Source organism: Miniopterus schreibersii (genome assembly GCF_964146895.1).
Source record: "Miniopterus schreibersii genome assembly, chromosome: 3".
In the NCBI taxonomy this organism is placed as follows: domain Eukaryota; kingdom Metazoa; phylum Chordata; class Mammalia; order Chiroptera; family Miniopteridae; genus Miniopterus; species Miniopterus schreibersii.
Window position 1 is genome coordinate 21,199,994 of NC_138103.1, and position 19,461 is coordinate 21,219,454.

Genomic DNA, 19,461 nt, shown 5'->3' on the forward strand with positions numbered 1-19,461 from the left:
CAATGCACTGGAAATGCACTCTATATACTTCATCTCGACTAGTGAAGTGAAGGGATTACTACCCCATTTTTCAGATGCGCTCCCTGAGGCTTGGAGACGGGACTCTTGCTCAATGTCCAGCAAGGTCACCTCAGCTAAGCTCTTGTAAGAGCCGTATTTTCCTCACTGGTTGGTAGTTTGGACTTGGATCTTTAAAGATCCCTTTGGCAGGGGTCTGTCTGACTCTGTTCTGCCTGCTCCCTGGAAATCAGGTCGGGTTGTCAGTACCTGGAGGGCAGCGGAGACAGAGAAGCCCACGAGGCCGGCGCTGAGATGGGCCTTGCTCAGCACAGCGCACGTGGCAGCAGCAAACACCAGCCCGTTCCCCAGCAGCTCCAGGTTGGCGGCGAGCCACCTGCAAGGGGACGCAGGTAATAGCAGGGTCGGCGGGGGCTCTCTCTGCAGGACCTGCTCCTCTGGGCACAAGGACGGGTCACGGTGCCAGCTCCAGTGCCCATGGGGTTCCTGGACATAGTCTCCTCCACACTGAGGCCCCACTCAAACTCAGTGGGTGGGGTAAGTTGATGCTGTCCTGTCTCACCCGTGCCAAATTCAGGGCTTGGCACACAGTAGATGCCCAGCCATATACCCTTGTGCTTCCCTGACTGAACCCAACCTCCATGGTCACGTGGCGAACATCTTATGTTCATGCACAGGTCATCACCTCCTCAGAGAGCCTTCCCGGCCTGCTCCTCCCTTTCTCTCTAACACATCACTGATAACTTTCTTCATTACAGTCATCAGTCTTAGTAATTCAACTACCTAATTGGTCCTTGACTCTCAGTTTCCATCAGTAGATCGTGAGCTCCATGAGGCCAGTGACTTGGTCTTGTTCACAGCTGTCCCCAGTACCTACCATAGGACCCAGCCCAGAGCAGGTGTTCAACAAGTATGTACTGAGTAGATGAATAAGTATGCACCCCCTTTTATTGAATTCCTACTGTATCATTCATTCATTCATTTACAGATATGTATTGAGCACCTACTGTGTGTGCCATGTGTATTGGAGGTACTAGGGATACAGCCGTGAACCAAACAGATAAAAATCCCTGTCTTTGGGGGACTCAGGGCTTTACTACATATAACAGTGAGTCATCCTAACAACCTCACAAAGGGGGTTATTGTTGTCCCCACTTGACAGCTGAGGCCACTGTGGCTCAGAAGGGTTAGGTACTTGCTTAAGTCCAGACACATAACAAACAGCAGGATTTGAAGCCACATCTGTCTGAATGATACCAGAAAGGACGTACCCTTTCCAGCAGGTCATGCTTCTCAATGAACCAACTAACAAATGAACAAAAACCCTCTAGGGTCTCCCACTTCCTAGATGGCTGAACTTGGGGAGCCCCTTCACTTCTTTGAACCTCAGTTTACCCATCTTTAGAATGAAATAACACCTGATTCATTATAGTCGAGAGGTTTAAATGAGATATGCCATATATAGCATGGAAATCACCAAGCCTTGCACATAGTAGGCGCTTTCTAAATGTTTGTAAGGTTCCTTCTCCCTAGGCTAGGACTCCAGGAAGGGGCAAGGCAGGCTACCCAGAAGGCATATGGTATTGAGACACTGCTCACAGCTACAGGGCCTGATAGCCCCAGCTGACTGGGGACCTGGGCAAAGAGGAAAAAGAATTCACATTTATTGAGTACCTACTATGTGCTTAACCCTCTCCACACTCTAGTACCAGACTCCCTAGGTTCAAATCCTAATTCAACTACATATTCCCTGTGTGGCCCTGGGCAAGTTCCTAAATCTCTCTATGCTTGATTCATCATGTATAAAACAGTCTCTGCCTCACAGGGTTATTGATAGGATTAAATAAATTGATCCATGTAGAGTGCTTAGAACTGTGCTGAGCACATAGTAAGCATGTTGTAAGTATTAGCTATGAATATATTTATTTAATTCTCATAGCCACTCTATGAGTGCAATCCAACTTTGACAAATGAGGCTCAGAGAGGTTATGTAACTTGCCCACGATCACCCAGCTGGTAAGCTGCAGAGGTGGGGTTTGAACCTGTGTCTGTTTATGCTCAAAGCTTGTGTTCTTATTCTTGCTTAGTACTGAAAAGAGGCTAAAGATGCTTATATAGCTGCCTGTCACCAAGGCAACAGAGGCTGGTCCAGTGGCTGGCAACAGAGGCTCCTTCCCTTTTGCTGACATCTGTGGCTCCTTGCCCACCTGCTGTTGGGGACCCATCAGGCCAGGTTCCATCTGCTCACAGAGTAAGCCAAGTGCACCCATGGGATCTAGCCTCAGCTTTATCCCCAACTCACTGTGTGGCCTTTGGCAGGCCACTTGACCTCTCTGGCCACACAGCATGATACTCTCTGGGGACACAGATGGGTTGCAAGGTCTTCTCTGCCCCCTTCCTACCTGTCAGCCACCAGCCGTGGGAAACTGACTCGCTGGCTTTCATCCATGTGGACATTGTTTTGAGCCACGAAGGGGCGCTGGGCCTGGAAGGCTCTGACCACTGCGCTGCCCTGGAACGTCTCCACCACGTGGGAACACACGAAGGAGTGCCTGACTGACTCTAGGCGTCTGAGCTGGCACGAGGTGGCCACATACAGGCTCTGAAGTGGGGCAGGTGGGGAGGAGAGAAGTTACAGACACAGAAAGGTAGTTTGAGAAGTACAGGGAGCCCCTAGTACAGAGTCCCAGACCAGGCTCTGTTACTGGCTTGCTGTGTGACCTTGGGCCAGTTGCTTCTCCTCTTTGGGCTCCAATTTCCTTGCAAAACCAGAAAGAAACATGGTTCTTTTTAAAATCACCTGGGAAACTTCAAACACCTCTAATGCCCCACCCAGAACTATTCAATCAGGATCTCTGGTGGTGTCACTGTGGCCCTGGTATTTTCAAAGCGCCTTCCAGGTATTTCTACTGTACAGTGAGGATTGAGAAACCGCTAATCTAGTGTAAATGTCTCATTCCCATAAGGCCAACTGCTTCACTTAGGGCCAGTTACCGTGGGAACAAAACTGTAAAAGGCAAGGAAGGCAGTCAGCCAAGTCGAATTCATTTCTTTAACTCTAAGGTTACACGCCAGTTGCTGGGAACATAATGATGCACAGATAAGAGGTGTTGTTTGGTTTGAGGTTGCCAGTGTGTACAGCTGGCAGGAAGAGGGGAGGTGCATTTGCTGAACACCTGGGCTGCATGCAGGGCTCTTTACAAACAGTATTTAATAATTGTGAGGTGGGCATTAGTGGCATTCACAGTTTGCAGGTGAGAACACCTGAGGCTCAGAGGGATTAAGCACCTGGTCCAAGCCTCTATATCCAGCAAGTGGCAGGGCCTGGATTCAAACCCATCTCTGCCTGACTCCCAAGCTCTCAATGGAGAAGTAGTCCCTCCCCAAGTCAATAGGACATAGAGAAGACCTGGGATGGTCATGGAGGCCAGCGTTGGCCATGGTTTTTGTCTGACTATCATGGTTTTTCCTACTCTACTACTGAGTTCCTTGGGGGGAGGGGAGTGGCTGTCAATTGTGGGACCTGATAGTAGAGGTGGTCACATAACACAGCCTAACCAGTCAAAGTAAACTATCCCTTTGCTCACAGTGATTAGCTCAGGGATGAAACATTCTCCATAAATGGCCAATCAGAATCTTCCCTGGGATTGATATATGAACGCTGAGCCAAAGAAAAGGTTTCTTTGTGTTGGGGCTGCTAAGGTAGGATGCTGTAGGTATAGGGTTGTAAGGGGCCATCAGACCTGACCTCTAGAAAGAGAGTGTTGCAAAACTGAGCCAAGCAGAGCTAAGCCAGCGGTTCTTAAATGTTAGAATGCATCAGAATTACCTGGAGGATTTATTAAAACCCAGGTTTCTGGGCCCAACTCCCATAGTGTCTGAATCAGTAGGTCGTGGGCAGAGCCTGAGAATGTGAATTTCTAACCAGCTCTCAGGTGATTCTCTGCTGGTCCAGGTCCACACTTTGAGAACCACTGAGCAAAGAGAGTGACTCTGTCCTTGGCCACTGCACTTACTGCTCATAAGCCATTAAATTCTATTCTTCTGTTTAAGTTAATTTAAGTTGGTCTCTGGCTCTGGCAGCTGAAAGAGTCTAGCCTAATGCACAGTGTTTGAGGCCTTGCAATGCCTTCTTGGTTTCCAGGTAACTGGAGAGGAGGAAACTCATTTCAATAGCAACAGAATAACATGTTAGCTATTAAGAACATCGATGGGAACATTTGGGAGACACAGATAAGTAAGTACAGGAGTTAGAAACAGACTGTGGTGTTTCTGCCTCTGGGAATTCTTCTAGGGATGGCCCCCAACTGCCCAGCATGGCAGACTCTTACACCGACTCCTGCCCAGGGACAGGGGACAGGGGACAGGGGACAGGGGACAGGCTGAAGTGACCTCAGCTGCCCCCAGCAGTGTCCCCAGCCTCTCCATACCTGAAACCAAGCATAGAGGAGCAGCAGCGGCAGGATAGCCACGGCAGCCAGCGGGGTGGCCACTGTTACCACCAGGCTGACCTCCAGGAGTCCAAAGGTGTAAATGAGCAAGGACCGGAGTTTGTCGGGGATGTCCACATCTACTGTGTCTGTCTCCTTGGAGAAGCGGTTCAGCAGGTTCCCGACGGGCGTCCGCTCGAAGAAGCCAATGGGAGACTGTGCCACGTCCCACAGGAGCCTCCGGAAGAGCAGGCTGGATGCCCGGACCCCCCCCAGGAGCACTGCGGCCGTGGAGGCGAGCAGCCCTATAGCTGCGGAGAGAAGGTGTCAGCATGAGGGCTGGAGACCCCACCCCACCCCCACCCCCACCCTGTGGTGGCCAGCTTATGATTTGGCCACCCAAGTTATCCCTTGATGGAATCACCCTGTCCACCAGGAACCTCGGAAATAGGATCTTTGCAGATGTCATTAGTGAAAGATCTTGAGATAAAATCATTCTGGATTTAGGGCGGGTTCTAAATCCAATAACTAGCGTCCTTTTAAGAAGAGGAGAAGCCAAAAGAGACAGAGAAGGTGGTGTGAAGACAGAGGCAGAGACTGTAGTGACATGCTGCACACTAAGGACCACCAGCACTGCTGGCAGCCAGCAGAAGCTAAGAGGGAGGCATGGGATGGATTCTCCTTCAGAGCCTCCAAGAGGAACCAACCCTGCCGACCCCTTGATGTTGGACTTCTGGCCTCAGAACTGTGAGAGAATAAATTTCTGTTTTCTAAGCTACCGAGTTTGTGGTCCTTTGTTTTATAGTAGCCCTCAGAAACTAACATACTTCCCTTCCTCCCAGTGCCAGTCTGTGTGCTTGGAATGGGACTGACTTCACTCCCTGTTTCTGGGGTGGGACAAATTTCATCCCTGGCCAATCCAAACCACTGTAGTTTGTTCAGGGATGAACACGTGACCCAAGTCAGGCCAATGAGAGTGAGACCTGGGACTTTGCTAGGGCTTTGGGGAAACAGGTGCTTGCTTTCTTGAGGTGGCAAGGCTGGAGCTGTGGGTACCATCTTACCACTAGGCATCTACCTTGCCTGGACAGGAAGCTATCACAGAGGAAGAAAATGAAGCCATTCCCACAGCCTCACTGGACCCCTGGATCCAGCCATACCTGAAGCTAGTTATCTGTGGATTCCAGTCCTACAAGCCAATAAATTCTCTTGTTGCTTAAACTAGTTTGAGATATACAGTCACATGGTTAATCTATTATAGCTATATAGTTAGTATCTTTATTAATGTCAAATGGAGCAGCAGACTTCAGACTAAGGAAAGTTATCAGGGAAAAAGAGGGGCATTACATAATGATAAATGGGTCAATTCTCCAAGAAGACATAACAGTCCTCAACGTGTTTGTCCCTAACAACGGCATCAAAATGCATGAGGCTCATCTGGAGGTTTGGGGTGGGGGTGCTGAAAGTCACCCCCAGTCAGACCTTGGGTTTGCCCTCTGTGCGGGAAGCAGGCAGAACCAGCTGAACTGTTGTATCTGTCCCCACCTAAGTGCTCAGCTACCCCTACATCTGGGGGCCAATATCCTGCATTTGCCAATGAGTCTGGTAAAGACCGAGGATTCCAGAAAGGGAAGGATGTGCCATGTCCCCCTCCTCCCATCTTGAGGATGCAGGTCTGGGAATGGACCTAGGACATTTACACAGATCTTCAGGGAGGACAGTTTGAGCCAGGGATGGGCAGGCCAGGGAGCCCTGAGCACCTTGGGTGGGAATGAGAGGATGGAGGGTGAGGAAGGTCAGCGAGGGGTACCTTGGAGACACCCCAGGAGCCCGAAGACCCAGCCTCGCAAAGCCGCATGTGTCTGCCGCCCGTTCACGGTGGGGTCGTCCGCCCACAGGCTGAGCCAGTAGCCGCGGCAGAAGGAGGCCACTTGCTGGCAGAAGAAGAGGAAAAGCGCGTAGATGAAGAGTGGGGTGCCCACAGCCCGCACGTAGCTCAGGTACACGGTGGCCTTCACCTGCAGCACACGTAGGGCAGATGGGGTAGAGAGGGGTCCGGGGGAGGGGGGAGAGGAAGAGCAGGTGAGGCTCCCAAAACACACCAATGGGCCAGAGGGAACCACCGTGCAGACCTCACAGGTCCCCTCAGCACCTCCCAGCTGCAGCCCCATCTCCCCTACAGGCCCCACCCAGCCTCAGGACCCCTTTCCTGTGTAGAATCCCAGAGGGCCAGTGGGAGCCTTAAAGGTGACTTTGGAGTGACTTATTGAACACCTACTATGGGACAGGCATGTGCCTCTATCCCCATCTGACAAATAAGGAAACTGAGGCACATACAGGTAAAGCCACTTGCTTAAGGTCCACCTCCTACCAACCTGAAGTTCTCCATACAAGCTGCAGCGGAGTGAACTTTTGAAAACATCAACCTGATCCCATCTTGCTGTTGCTGATCTGCGCATGGCTTTCTCTTGCTCTCTGAAGAAATTCCCAACCTCTTGTACCCCTCTCCGACCTTACTCCTCACTATCTGCTGGTCTCTTGGGATCCCTTTCTTTGCTCCTTCCTACCTCAGAGCCTTTGTACCTGCTGTTCCCTCTGCCCAGGATGCTCCTCCCCCTGCTCCTTCCAGGGCTGGTTCCTTTGCACCCCTCAGGGCTCAGCTCAAGTGCTACCCCTCAGAGCATCCTATCCAAGCAGGCCCCGGCCCCTTGGTTGGTTGCCACCTCACAGCCCTTCTTTATTTTCTTAAAGGATTTATCATTAACGGATATCATCTTGCTTGTAGCCGAATTGTATGCTGACTGTCTCCACGCACTAGCAAGTAATCACCAGGGCAGAGGCTTTCCCTGGCATGTAACGGGGGCTCTATAAATGTTTGCTGGGTGGGTGGGTGGGTGGATGGTTGGGTGGGATGACGGGCAGTTGGGTGAATGGGTAAATGAATCGGTAGATGAGCAGAAGGGTGAATAGATGGGTGGATCTGTAGATAAGTGGATGAATGGATGGAAGGGTGGATGGATGAGAGCGGATAAATGGGCGGATGGATGGGTGGATGGGTGGATAGATGGATGTTTGGGTGAGATGGATAGATGGATGAGTAGATGGGTAGGTGGATGGATGGGTGAATAGGACAGATGGGGTAGGCGGGTCGGTGAATGGGTGGAAAGGCGGGCGGATGGATGGAGAAAGCAGCAGAGAAGAAATAGTACAAGCTCCAGGTTAGGACTGACCTAGATTTGAGCCCCAAGTTGGTCACGTGCTAGCTGCAAGAACACTGAGAAGCCTCTCAACTCTCTAAGAAGTCAGTTTCTTCATCTCTAATATGGAGCTATCACCATCTAACTTTAGGGTGGTTGTGAGCATTAAGAAATAGAAAGTGTCTAGAATCTTACTTGGCACATAGTAGGTGTTCAATAAAGGTGACTGACCCCTCCCCCCGCCCCCAGTGCTGTATCTGGTGGCAGGTCTTGAGCCCCTGAGGGCAGCAGTAGCAGTGGATGCGGAGAGGAGGGAGCAGCTAGTGGTTACCCTGCCATAGTGCACACTGCCCTCTCCTGTTGGCAGTCCTGCCTTCTCAGGATCATTTAGGGGAACCTTTGTCTGGGCCTCTGAAGTGGTGCTGTCCTCGGGGATTGACTTCACAGACCTGTTATTTAGAGGAAATGAGGAAAAATCAGTGTCTCTCTCCATAGGGTGTGTGTGCCCAACCTTCATGGCCACTGATACCACTGGGCTCTGGGGTACCCTCTCCATTCATTTATTCATTCATTCACTCACGCACTCATTCATTCATTTATTCATACATTCTTTCAATCAACACACCGAGCTATACCCTCCTCCTGTGGTGCCCAGCTAAATGCCATCTATTACCCCAGAGTTGAACAAGCCTGTTCTTTCAATGCCATTTCACCGAATGAACTTATTTGCCCAGCTTTAGAACTTGGTTTTCAGAGTTTTCATTTTGGCCTAAGCTTTGCTACAATCATTTTATCCCTGCTGTTTACCCTCAGATTTGTTTATCTAGATTGGCAGAATGTTGATTTTGTCCAATTCACTTGTTGGAGACTCTTTGTATGTTCCTTTCAGCTGTGGATGAGTGGGCTGACTTAACCTTAAATGTGAATTACCATCTGCTAGTTGTGAAACCATGGACAGCTGACTTAACCTCTCTGCCTCAGTTTCCTCAGCTGTACAATGGGGATAATCTATATCTATCTATCATCTGTATATTTACACTTGGAAAATTGGTCATTCTGTGAACTGGACATTTGGGTACTTAATCATTTTGGTCATTTGATTGTCAAACAATTTCTGATGAATTATCCCACAACTGAGCACCATGGTGGGTATTCAGCAGGTGTTCAATCCAGAATAGTTTTGGCTGCCCCCTACCAGCCTGAGCTGCAGGTGGTCTTCAGCCTCAGCCTGTGCCCTCCCTGTGCTCAGGACCAGAGCAAACTCACCTCTCTGGTCCACCAGTGGGCCTCCCACCTCCAGCAGAGCCTCTGGGGTCCTCAGGGCTGGTCACGAGTTCTGTCTCTGCAAGGTTAAGGGAGTCTTGTCACATGATGGGGGCCAAGAACTTGGGGTCTAGATGCTAACTTTGACACCCACTGGGTGTATGGCCTTAACTTGTCTGAGCACCCATGTCCTCTGCTCTGGCTCCTGCAACTGCTCCCAATTCTTCCAGGGTTCTTCCGTGAGCATTATCCATTCAATCACTCACTCTTTCATTTATTCACTCAGCAAATATAATCAAGCACCTGCTATGAACTTGGGGCTGGAAAGCAACAGTAAACATGTACCTAGTTATACTACTTCCGGTTCCCCTGACACCCTTGCACAAGCTATGGCTGGAATGTTCTTTTCCGATTAACTTTTACCCAACCTTAGGCGTCATCTTCCCCAGGAAGGCCCCTGGTTGCTCGACCATCCCCCTGGGCTGGGCGGGTTCCATCTCCAAGCTCCAGGATGGTGACACTGTGAATCACCACTTAGGTGGGCCAGTGCTAAACAGGTATTTTCAGAAGAGGCAGAGCCTGGGGCTGGGGGCACCTGGCTTCGAGTCCTTGCTTCGTCATGGAGGGGCAGTATACAGCTTCGTGATGAAAACCACATGCTCTGGGTTCAAATCCCAGCACCTCCACTTCTAAGCTGTGTAACCTTGGGCCAGTTCCTTATTCTGGGCCTCAGTCTCCTCATCTGTAGAATGGAGGTAGTTAAGGTGCTGACCTCACAGGGGCAGAGTGATGAGTAAATGAGTTAATGTAGGCGAGGTGCCATGGCCTTTTTTCATCACTCACTGTGGGTGAGCTTGGGTTGGTGACTTCGCTTCCAGAATGTTGTTATTTTCCCAGTAAGCACTGCATTCCCTGGATTACGATAAACCCTAGCTAGAATGGCTTAGGTCTTCTGACCTCTAGACAACAAATGACCTCGCTCAGTCTCTGGAGCAGTTAAGAGCATAAACTAAATTCTAATCTTGTGATCTTGGGCAAGTTATTTAACTTTCCTTGCCTCAATTTGCTCATCTGTGAAATGGCAGCAAGAAAAGCACGTGCCTCAGAGGGGTGTTGTGAAGATCAAATGAGACCCCGTACATTTACAGATGCATTTAGCACAGCCCCTGGCTCATGGACAGTGCCACTGGCTCTTACTAGGGGGATGGTTTGCCTCTTAGGAGAGCCATCTGCCTCAGGCATGGGCCTGCAGGGAGGGTGTGGTCAGAGCCATTGCTCATACCAGTTGGATCCTTGGCAGGAGCCAGACAAAGAAAACCAGCAAAGCCCAGCCAGTACCTCCTTCTCTGCCTCCTGGCTGGCTGGCTCGATCCAGAAGGCCAACAAGGGCCCCTTTCCTGTTCAGAAGCTCCTGGTAGGAACCCATCTCCGCAATGGCCCCATCTTCAAGCACCACAATCCAATCAGCCTGGGGCAGGACATGGAGTGTGTGGGTCACGAGAATCCGTGTCTGGGCAGGGAAGGGGTGGAAGTTACAATCATGTGCTTGACCAGCCTCTCAGAGCCAGGGGTGTGGGCAGGAAGTGCCTGGGTTAAGAATGGGGCAAGTTCCCTCAAGAAAGAGTGCTCCTACCCTCTTTCTTGGAAACAGCATGTCACAATAGAGATATAGAGGGGCTTCTTCAACCTATGTCTCGAAATAAGGAGTTCACCTGAACCCAGTGACCTTAGGGAGGCAGAGCTGTAGCAGTTTAACCACAGACCCACAAGCCAAAATCACTGCTGTTGTAAGCCACTGAGGTTCAGGGATTGTTTGTTATGTGGCACTGTCACAGCAAAAGCTGACCATTACAAAGAGGAAAATTGGACTCGAGGAGGGTGGTGGTGAGACAGACTTGGGTTAAACTTTCTCTGCCTTTGCCCCATGCCCTCTGATACATTTTCCCAAACTTACTGTCCCCTGGAGCAGCCCATTGGGCCCGATGACCTGGTTGAAGATGTGCTGGCCAACATGGGCATCCAGGGCTGCCAGGGGATCATCCAGCAGGTATACGGCAGCCTTACTATACACGGCCCGGGCCAGGCTCAGGCGCTGCTTCTGGCCCCCAGAGAGATTCATGCCCTGTGGCCACAAGAGAGGGACAGAGCCCTGAGTCTACATGCTGGGTGAAGCTGGTGCGATGGGGCCACATCTGCTCATCAGAGTGTCCTCCAGGGCCACCTCCCAGCTGTGACACTTGCTCTCCAGCCAACACCACCCCAAGCCAGGCTTTACCCAGCCTCCCACCTCCCCTTCCAGCCAAGCGTTCTGGAGGAATTGCCCGCATCCTCCACGGTGTTCTCTCCTCCCACTCACTCTTTCCTCCACCTGAACCTATTATGCGCTTGGCCCTAAGCTGGGCCTTTTCTCTCCCCCACTGCCCTACCCTCTTTGTCTCCCCTTTGTCCCTCTCGCCACACTGCCCACAGCTCAGGGAAGCAAACAGGCCCAGCCACAGTGCCTCCTTGTCCCAAGAAGGCCCAAGACCCTCACCTGCTCCCCAATTTGAGTGTGGACCCCTGCAGGAAAGCTGCCCACGTCTGGCCACAGGGCACAGGCCTCCAGGACTCTCTCCAGCCACGATGGGTCCAGTTCCTGCCTGAAGCACACATTCTCCACCACGGATGTGTTCTGGACCCAGGCCTCCTGGGGCATGTAAGCCACAGGACCCTAAAACACAACTCGCTTTGGCAACGAAGAGGCCCATGGGGCTGGAGGTAGGAGCGACTGTGGAGGAATAGTGGCTGGTGGTGGAAGGTGGAGAGGGTGAATGGAGAGGAGGGGGAGGGGCAGGGAGGGCTCTAGGGTGGGGATATTCTGCAGAAAGGCAGGGGTGTGGCCTCACCTTGATGTTCACGGACCCCTCTACCTTTGACAGCTCCCCGAGGAGTGCGGAGAGCAGGGAGGACTTCCCTGCCCCCACTGGCCCAACCACAGCCAGCAGACAGCCCTGAGGCACAGTGAGGTTTATCCTGGAGGGGAGACACATCCCTGGGTAGGACCCAGACGAGTCTGCAGAACTGGTGAACCCCAGGCACTGCTAGCCTTTCCCACTGGTGATCCATCCAGGAGGTGGCTAAGAGGACACTCAGGGGCAGTCCTTCCTTCTCCCAATCCTTATCTGGCTATGCAAGCAGCCATCATGTCCCATGCACATGCATGGGAACACATGCATGCACACCCATACACATGCATGCACACATGTGCACATGTAACACCACAATGTATGCACACATGCATGTATACACAAGTGCATGCACACACTTTCACAAATGCACATATATGCACACGGCATGCATGTGCACACACATAAGTGCATGCACATATAAACAAACATGCTCTCACACATGCACACCTATATGCATGCACACACAGAGTTTATCATGGCAGGAGGACTTAACCAGCATTGTCTCTTGACTCAGTCATAGCAACAAACTCCTCACTACTCTTCCTGCTTCTGTGCTTGGCCCCTGCCCCTGTTCATTTCCCACCCAGAGGCCAGGGGGGCCTGAGTTAAAACTGGAGTCAGATCATGACACTCCCCTGCTGAAATCCTCCAGGGGTTCCCATATCACGTGGGGCTCTGACAATCTTGAGAGACGCCCAGTCTCTTATTGCTCTAGGTGAGCCACAGTGACCTCCTGTTTCTCAAACACAATTAGGGGAGATTGTGCCCCCCCCCCAGGGTGTCATTGGGCAATGTCTAAAGATATTTTAGGTTATCACAACTGGTGGAGGTTGCTGCTAGAATCTAGAGGGTGAATAATGGGGGTCCTGCTAAATATCCTACAATACATAGGACAACCCCCCCCAACAAAGAATTATCCAACCCCAAATGTCAGTACAATGAGCTGAAGAAACCTGGGTCTAGGCATGCTCCTGCCCCAGGAACTTTGTACATGCTGTTTCCACTGCCTAAGAGCTCTTCTGTCAGGCTTGTGCAAGTCTCATTCCTTCCCTTCATTATGACCTCAGTTTAGATGCCAGCCCTTCTCTCACTACACATGACCCTGTCAATATGACACTCCGTCACCCTGATTTCTCAGTTGTGCACTGCCACCCATCAGAATGTCAGTCCCAAGAGTGCAGGGCCCTTGTCTGTTTTGCTCACTTGTCTGTTTTATTCCCAGTGCTTGAAACAGGGCCTGGCACATAGTAAGTTCTCAATAAATACTATGAAGTGAGTGAATGACGAACGACAGATACTGGCCAGGATTAATTTTAGTCCCCTTCATAGGGAGTTTTGGGGTTGGCTGAGGTGAGTCTTCTGCTACAAAGACCTAGCCAAAGAGTTGAAGGCTAGAGGTGACAGGGAAGTAGGGACAGACACAGAAGGGAGAGAAACAGGCATGGCTGACCGGGCTGGGGCTCTTCTTGGCTAGGCCTCTCCCATGTCATCTTGACCAGTCTGGGGAACAGAGGATGTCTCCACAGGTGCCCTGTCCCCCCCATCTGCAGGAGTTCTTGTTTCTCTGAGACTCTCTGCCAGGGCTGGTCCTGGGAGTCTCCTTGATAGAAAGCCAGCCCAGGCTCACCCATGCTCCAGCCCCAGGCTGCAAACCAGCACCATCTCTCACACAGGAAGCAGCATTTTCTCCCTGTCAGCAGGAGGTAGTTACCAGGGAAGGCCCTCTGTACCTGTGCAAGCAGGGTGGGCTCTCCCGGGACCAGGCAAAGGTACCTTCTTGCACACTGATGCAATCCTTCCTGGCAGCTGCGGGCATAAAAGACCAATTATACCAGACGCTCCTGGCTGGCTTCCTTTTCCCAGAGACCCTCAGGCACTGCCCCCCCAGAGGCAGCAGGAAACCTCTCCCATTGAACAAACTGTCCTGCTACTCACAGGCTTGAGTGTGACCCTAGGATGGTCACAATCTCTCCCTGTAGGATGGTTAAATAATTCAGGAGTCCATAAGCCACAGCCCAGGGGCCGGATCCTGCCTGCCATCTATTTTTATAAACTTTTATTGGACCACAGCCATGCCCATTAGTTTATATTTTTATTTTAATGGATTCTTTCACGTTGCAACAGCAGAGGTAAGCAGCTGCAACACAGACCGAATGGCCTGCAAAGCCTGCAACATGGACAATCTGGTCCTTTACAGAAAAGTTACTGGGCTTCTGATATAATTTGTCATCTAACCTGGGGCTCTGGAGAGTAAAGGGAGTATTGTTAATTTTACTGGGACAATAGGTGTGACCAGGGACACTGATCTCCCTGTATAATGAGGAAGGAACCAGATCAGTGGTTTTGGACCCTGAACACACATTTAGAATCACCTGGAAAGTTTTGTTTTAAAACACAAGTCTCTCCCTGGCTGAGCCCAAATCCCCAGGTCAGAATCTCCATGGGGTGAGGTTTGAGCGTCTTCCAACTAATGAGCAGCTGACACCCACTGACACCCACTGGACTGGATGGTCTCTAGGGAAGGGTTGCAGATAAAAGGCATGATGCCCAGTTGAATGCTTTTTTGGTATAAGTATGTCCCACATATGACATGGTATATGCTTATACTCAAAAAATTATTCTCTTTGGATCTGAAATTCAAATTTAACTGGGAGTCCTGTGTTTTTATTTGTGAATCTGTCTAACCTGCTCTGGGGATGGTCCCTTCTTAACAGTCTTGGCTGTGGGATTCTCCACTTCCCCATCTATGAAATGGGTGGTGGTGGGGAGATGAGGTCGTCGCTCTCTAGAGCACGCTGAACTGTGCTGGCACGTGGCAGTACTCGGTCCACATTATTAGCTGTTGGCATTGGTACCAATCTCACTGTTGTACACCTTTGGGCGAGGAACATAGACAGGGAACAGTGAGGCTCTGGCCCCGGCAGGTGACCAGGTGTGTCAAACACGTGGCTCAAATGAGACCCAGGGGTCTCTGGGCCAGGGTCCATGGGGCCCTCCACTGGGGACAAAGGCACAGTAATCATGGCCCTCAGCTATTTATGGAGCACCCCCTGAGAACTGGGGCTTGCTGGCTCTGGGTAGCTGTCAGGGTAATCCTGCCAGAGATGGGGCACAGCAGTGGGGAATTGGACTTACTGCCCAGGGCCACACAGTCAGAAACGGCAGACTCAGATTTGAACCCAGTGCCCAGTTCCCACCGCCTATATCATACTGAGTCAGCTGAACGAAGCTGTGCCCAGCTGAAAATGTGCCAGAGCTTTGAGTAGCCTCAGAAACACCAATGTGCAGTTATTTAAAGGGCTCTTTGCTGACTTTCATGGTGCTTTTTCCTCTAGAAAGATTTATAATACTAACTAAAATGCGCTGAATGCTGACTATGTGCAGGGCCCTGCTCTCAGTTCAATACTTAAATCATCTCACCCTGACAAGGACCCTGTGCCAAGGTGCTGTGAAGATCACCATGCCCATTTTGCAGATGGGGACACTGAGGTTCAGAGATTAAATTCTGGCTGGGGCAGTCCAACACCACAGGCTAGGCTTTTAGCGGCCATGAGGGTGTTTTCTAGGTTGATGAAGCCTCAGTTATGACAAGGGGAGGGTCTCAACCCTGTGGGGGGTCACCTTGTCTCTGCAGCAGTTCAGATAGTGTCACTGGGCCTGTAGGTGCAGGGTTAGAAATGGATGGGGCGGGGCAGGAAAGCCCGGCTAACTTGTGCTTAGTGAGTCTCCCCATACAGCGGCTCTTGTAATCTCTTTGATTTTCCTTTCTAGCTTGGTGCACACATTGCCATGCTCAGCTCCCGGACCTTCCACGCGAGGGCGAGGATCTGGCCTGTTAGAGTGCTCACTGCTGTACACAGACTGCATGGTGGCACCCAGTCGGTCCCACGAGCAGTCACCGAATGACTGGCAGGAAGCAACATCGTGGTGCTAGTTTCCACGTTACGTGGCTGATCGTGTGGTCTGCAGGTGCCATCTGCTGCATCCTGCCAGTGCCCTCATCCCTCCCAAGCCCCTCCTGCTCAAGTCGGCACTCACAGCATCTGGAGAGACGTGAGTTCACAGCCTCAGGGTCCACTTCTTCCAGGCAGAGGAAGGCAGCCAGGCGACCGAAGGACACCTGGGCCTAGGGAAACCAAAACCCAGGTCACCCGTGTGCCGGAGAGCAGAGAAGAACTCAGGTTTCGGGTAACAAAAAATGTGTTCATGAAGGTGGCGCAGACGATGGTGACGGTGCCCTCCCACCTCCTTGCTTCTAATTAGCATGATTGGTACCACGGAGCTGCCCTTCTGCAGGCCAGACCCTGGAAGAAGACCGAAGCCTTTCCAGGAGCATCGCCAGGCCATTAGCGGGAACGATTCTGCACTTGGTCCACCGGGGGCGCCCTTGCCCCCAACCCCACCCCCAGCGGTTTCAGGAGGGATAATAGCTCAGCCAGGCCACCGCCATCTCATTTTCATCGCGCCCGAGGAGGCACGAAGTGAGCAGAGTCGGGAAAGGAAGAGAAGTGTGCTAACAGTGCTCTGCGCAGAAAGGGGAGGGAATGCAGGCTGGCAGCCGGAGCCGCCGGGCTGGGGAGACTGGGTTTGCAGGGTGTTTGCTGACAGCTTCTGCAGTAGCCTCTGCCCCTTCCCTCCCTGCTTGCCGCTGTTCCATCCCCTATCTCACTCCCTCTCCTCCCCCTCTCCCCCCTCCACTGACGGTGGGTGGGTGGGTGGAGACCTGGAGATGGGGCACAGGGCTCACCCTGCAAGGCTCCTCCAAGCAGCCCCCCCCTCACCTGGACAACGGAGTGGATGGAAAAGGGCAGGAAAGCCTGGGCCTTGTTGAGGATGTTGAGAACCGTGAGGGTCACGAAGGCTTTCTCGGCGTCTATGGCATTCTCCTCGGTCGCCAGAGTATGGACGGTAAACACAACCAGTGCCACCTGGGTGAGACACGGGGAGACATGAGCTGACCTGAGTGTGGCCAGGGAAGCCTGAGCCAGCTGTGGTATCTCAGGGGTCTGTGTGACCTGTCCACCCGGATCTCCCCTCAAATTCGGCTATTGGTGAAGGGAGCGTGTGCAGGGCCCCGCTGTCAGTTGGTATCAGAAATTCTGGGTTCCAGGCATTGGGGGGGTACCACCGTTCTCCCATCTAGGTAGCATTTTTGTGGTTCTAGGCGTGGGTGGGACTTGTGATTCGAGAATCCCTTGGAAGATGACTGAAAGTAGGAAGTATCGGCAGCACTTGAGGGCTCTAGGTATTGGTGGCGGTTGTGGTTCAGGATGTCATTTGGTGTGACAGTTTGGCTCTAGACATTGGGGATGTTTTGGTTCTAAATGTGGCTTGGTGTGGTGGTTCAGTTCTAGATGTCACTGGGTATGATAGTTTGGTTCTAGATGTTGGTAATGTTTTGGTTCTAGATGTCGCTTGGTGTGATGGTCACTCACTTGTGACTGTCACTTGGTGTGATAGTGACTCGGTGATCCTTTCTGGGGAGGCCTCATGGTTCTAAGTGATGGCACTTGCAGTTCCAAGTGTTGACTGTGTTGGTGACATCTGGTGTCATGGCAGATGGCCCCTGGGATTCTAGAACCTTCTGGAAACAGTGGTTAAGACCCACTTGTCACCAGCCTTGAATGTTTTATGAAGGGTTTGAATTTTATTCTGGACACAGCTGTGAGGCATTGTGGGTTTGACGGCAATGGGGTGACTGCAGGCAAAGCCATGCTTTGAAGGTTAAATTTGCGAAATCAATTGGAAAAAGACGGGACAGGCACCGTGCCCAGTGGGGGGCCGCAGCAGGGTGAACTTGGGAGCCCATCTCTGCAGCTTCCTGCGCCTGTCACCGATTCCCCATGGCAGTAGAAACGGCAGTTTCAGAAGCTGGAACTTTCAGGGAAACGACAGACCTCACTGGACACTGCTGCGCTCAGGGGAATGGCCCGACTGATTCGCTGACCAGCAGAAAGCAGGGACCCCTGAGCGAGAGCAGGGTGCAGGGAGGGTGCATTTTGATGGTCAGGGTGGTCTGCAAAGAGAGGCTCTGGGATCCAGGGCTCTGCCTACCTCATCCCCCCCCCCAGCACTCCCTCCCCCAGTCCACGCTCTGCAGGGAGACCAGGGTGACGTCACCAGAAACGTGGACACTTGGAAGGACACCAGAGACACAGAGAAGAGGAGTCCGGAGGTCCTCAAGGCGCCCAGCTCCTGGCCCCGAGTGCGCAGGACTCTCTCGAGAAAGGCCCCCTCCCAGCCATGGCACTTGACAGTCCTCATGTTCCGGAGGATGCAGCTGGTGAGCCGCGCCCGGCAGTCCTTCTGCCTCATTTGCTCTTCCTGGGGACAGAGGGAAGAGGGGGAGGGGACAGGGAAAGTCTAGAGTTCTCCTTCCCTGCAGCTATCACACCACCCCTTCAGCAAATCCTGCTGGTTCAAACCAGGCCCCAGGCTGTCTGCCTTTCAGCACCTGTGTCCCCAAAGCTGTGGCCTGAGCCACAGTCATCTTCTTCTAGACTGTACCATCTCCCTTCGTCCCCCTGCTTTTGCATTCATCACAGGGATGATTCGCCATAACAAAGGGAGGCCCCCAATGGGCTGGAAACAGAGGCAGGGCCCTGACCCAGCTGAGCATGGTGCCATCATGAAGGAAGGCTTCCCGGAGGTGGGGGTGACACACGAGCTACATCAGAAATGATGTGGAGGTGCTGAGCACACCGAGGATGGGTGTGGGCAGGGGAAGATGGAGGGGACAGCATGACTAGGAGGACATCCAGTGTGGTCAGAGTGCGGGGACTAAGAAGGAGAGGTGGCCTGGATCATGTTGGGACTTGGAGGTCTGGCAGAGGAGTTGAGGCCACTGGGTTTCACCTTTGAGGGGCATCATTAGAGGGGCAGATGTGTGGACAGTGTATTAGAGGAGGCCAGACGGGAGGCTGGAGAAACAGTTTATACGACACCTTCCCTCCCTCCCCTCCTTCCCTCCCTCCCCTCCTTCCCTCCCTCCCCTCCTTCCCTCCCTCCCTCCCTCCCTCCCTCCCTCCCTCCCTCCCTCCCTCCCTCCCTCCCCTCCTTCCCTCCTTCTTTCAATTTGAAGGTGAGGCCAACCAAATTAGCTGACTTATGTGAGTAAAGGAGAGGCGTCAACACTGACCCGTGGTTATTTTGTGGCCTGGATGCTGGAGGGACAGAGCTGTCACCCCCCCCCCCCCAGATGGGGGCTGTGGGAACGCAGGTCTGAATGACTGAAACGACTCATACCATGGCTGGCAGAGCCAGGCCTGCACCTCTCCCCTCCCACCTCCCTGCAGGCCCTCCTTCCATTTCTCCTGGGTGTCCCCTGTCAAATGACAAACCTGGTGGTGGCTCCTCTTCTTGGTGATGAAGAAATTCAGAGGGAGGAGGCCCAAGAAGACAGCGATGGCGGTGAGGGCAGAGGGTCCTAGAAGCTAGAGACAGAGGGAGAATGTCATGAGATTCCTACAGGAGCCCAGCTGTAGACTCGGAGGGGTTGGTCGGCACCAGGGGTTGGGGTCGGAGGCTCAGGCTTGGCTCTGAAGTCAGGGAGGTGTCAGAGAGTCTGGTGAGGGCAGCTGGTGGGTCATGGAGTCCAGGACTCAG

General features: G+C 52.3%; 1 protein-coding gene across 2 annotated transcripts in view; it reads right to left on the minus strand.

The window, feature by feature from the left end:
• Nucleotides 1-19,461, minus strand: part of ABCC6 (ATP binding cassette subfamily C member 6) — a 46,901-nt gene that overhangs the window by 9,263 nt on the left and 18,177 nt on the right. For both annotated transcript variants that reach the window (XM_081132973.1, XM_081132974.1), the window contains 15 exons: nucleotides 19,197-19,289; nucleotides 17,977-18,180; nucleotides 16,638-16,784; nucleotides 15,895-15,982; nucleotides 13,587-13,662; nucleotides 11,794-11,920; nucleotides 11,442-11,618; nucleotides 10,863-11,030; nucleotides 10,247-10,418; nucleotides 8,912-8,987; nucleotides 7,977-8,094; nucleotides 6,259-6,466; nucleotides 4,449-4,759; nucleotides 2,421-2,620; nucleotides 268-394 (listed from right to left, as the gene is read on the minus strand). In XM_081132973.1, coding sequence (XP_080989099.1) covers nucleotides 268-394; nucleotides 2,421-2,620; nucleotides 4,449-4,759; nucleotides 6,259-6,466; nucleotides 7,977-8,094; nucleotides 8,912-8,987; nucleotides 10,247-10,418; nucleotides 10,863-11,030; nucleotides 11,442-11,618; nucleotides 11,794-11,920; nucleotides 13,587-13,662; nucleotides 15,895-15,982; nucleotides 16,638-16,784; nucleotides 17,977-18,180; nucleotides 19,197-19,289 — 2,292 coding nt within the window. The remainder of the gene's footprint in view (nucleotides 1-267; nucleotides 395-2,420; nucleotides 2,621-4,448; nucleotides 4,760-6,258; nucleotides 6,467-7,976; nucleotides 8,095-8,911; nucleotides 8,988-10,246; nucleotides 10,419-10,862; nucleotides 11,031-11,441; nucleotides 11,619-11,793; nucleotides 11,921-13,586; nucleotides 13,663-15,894; nucleotides 15,983-16,637; nucleotides 16,785-17,976; nucleotides 18,181-19,196; nucleotides 19,290-19,461) is intronic.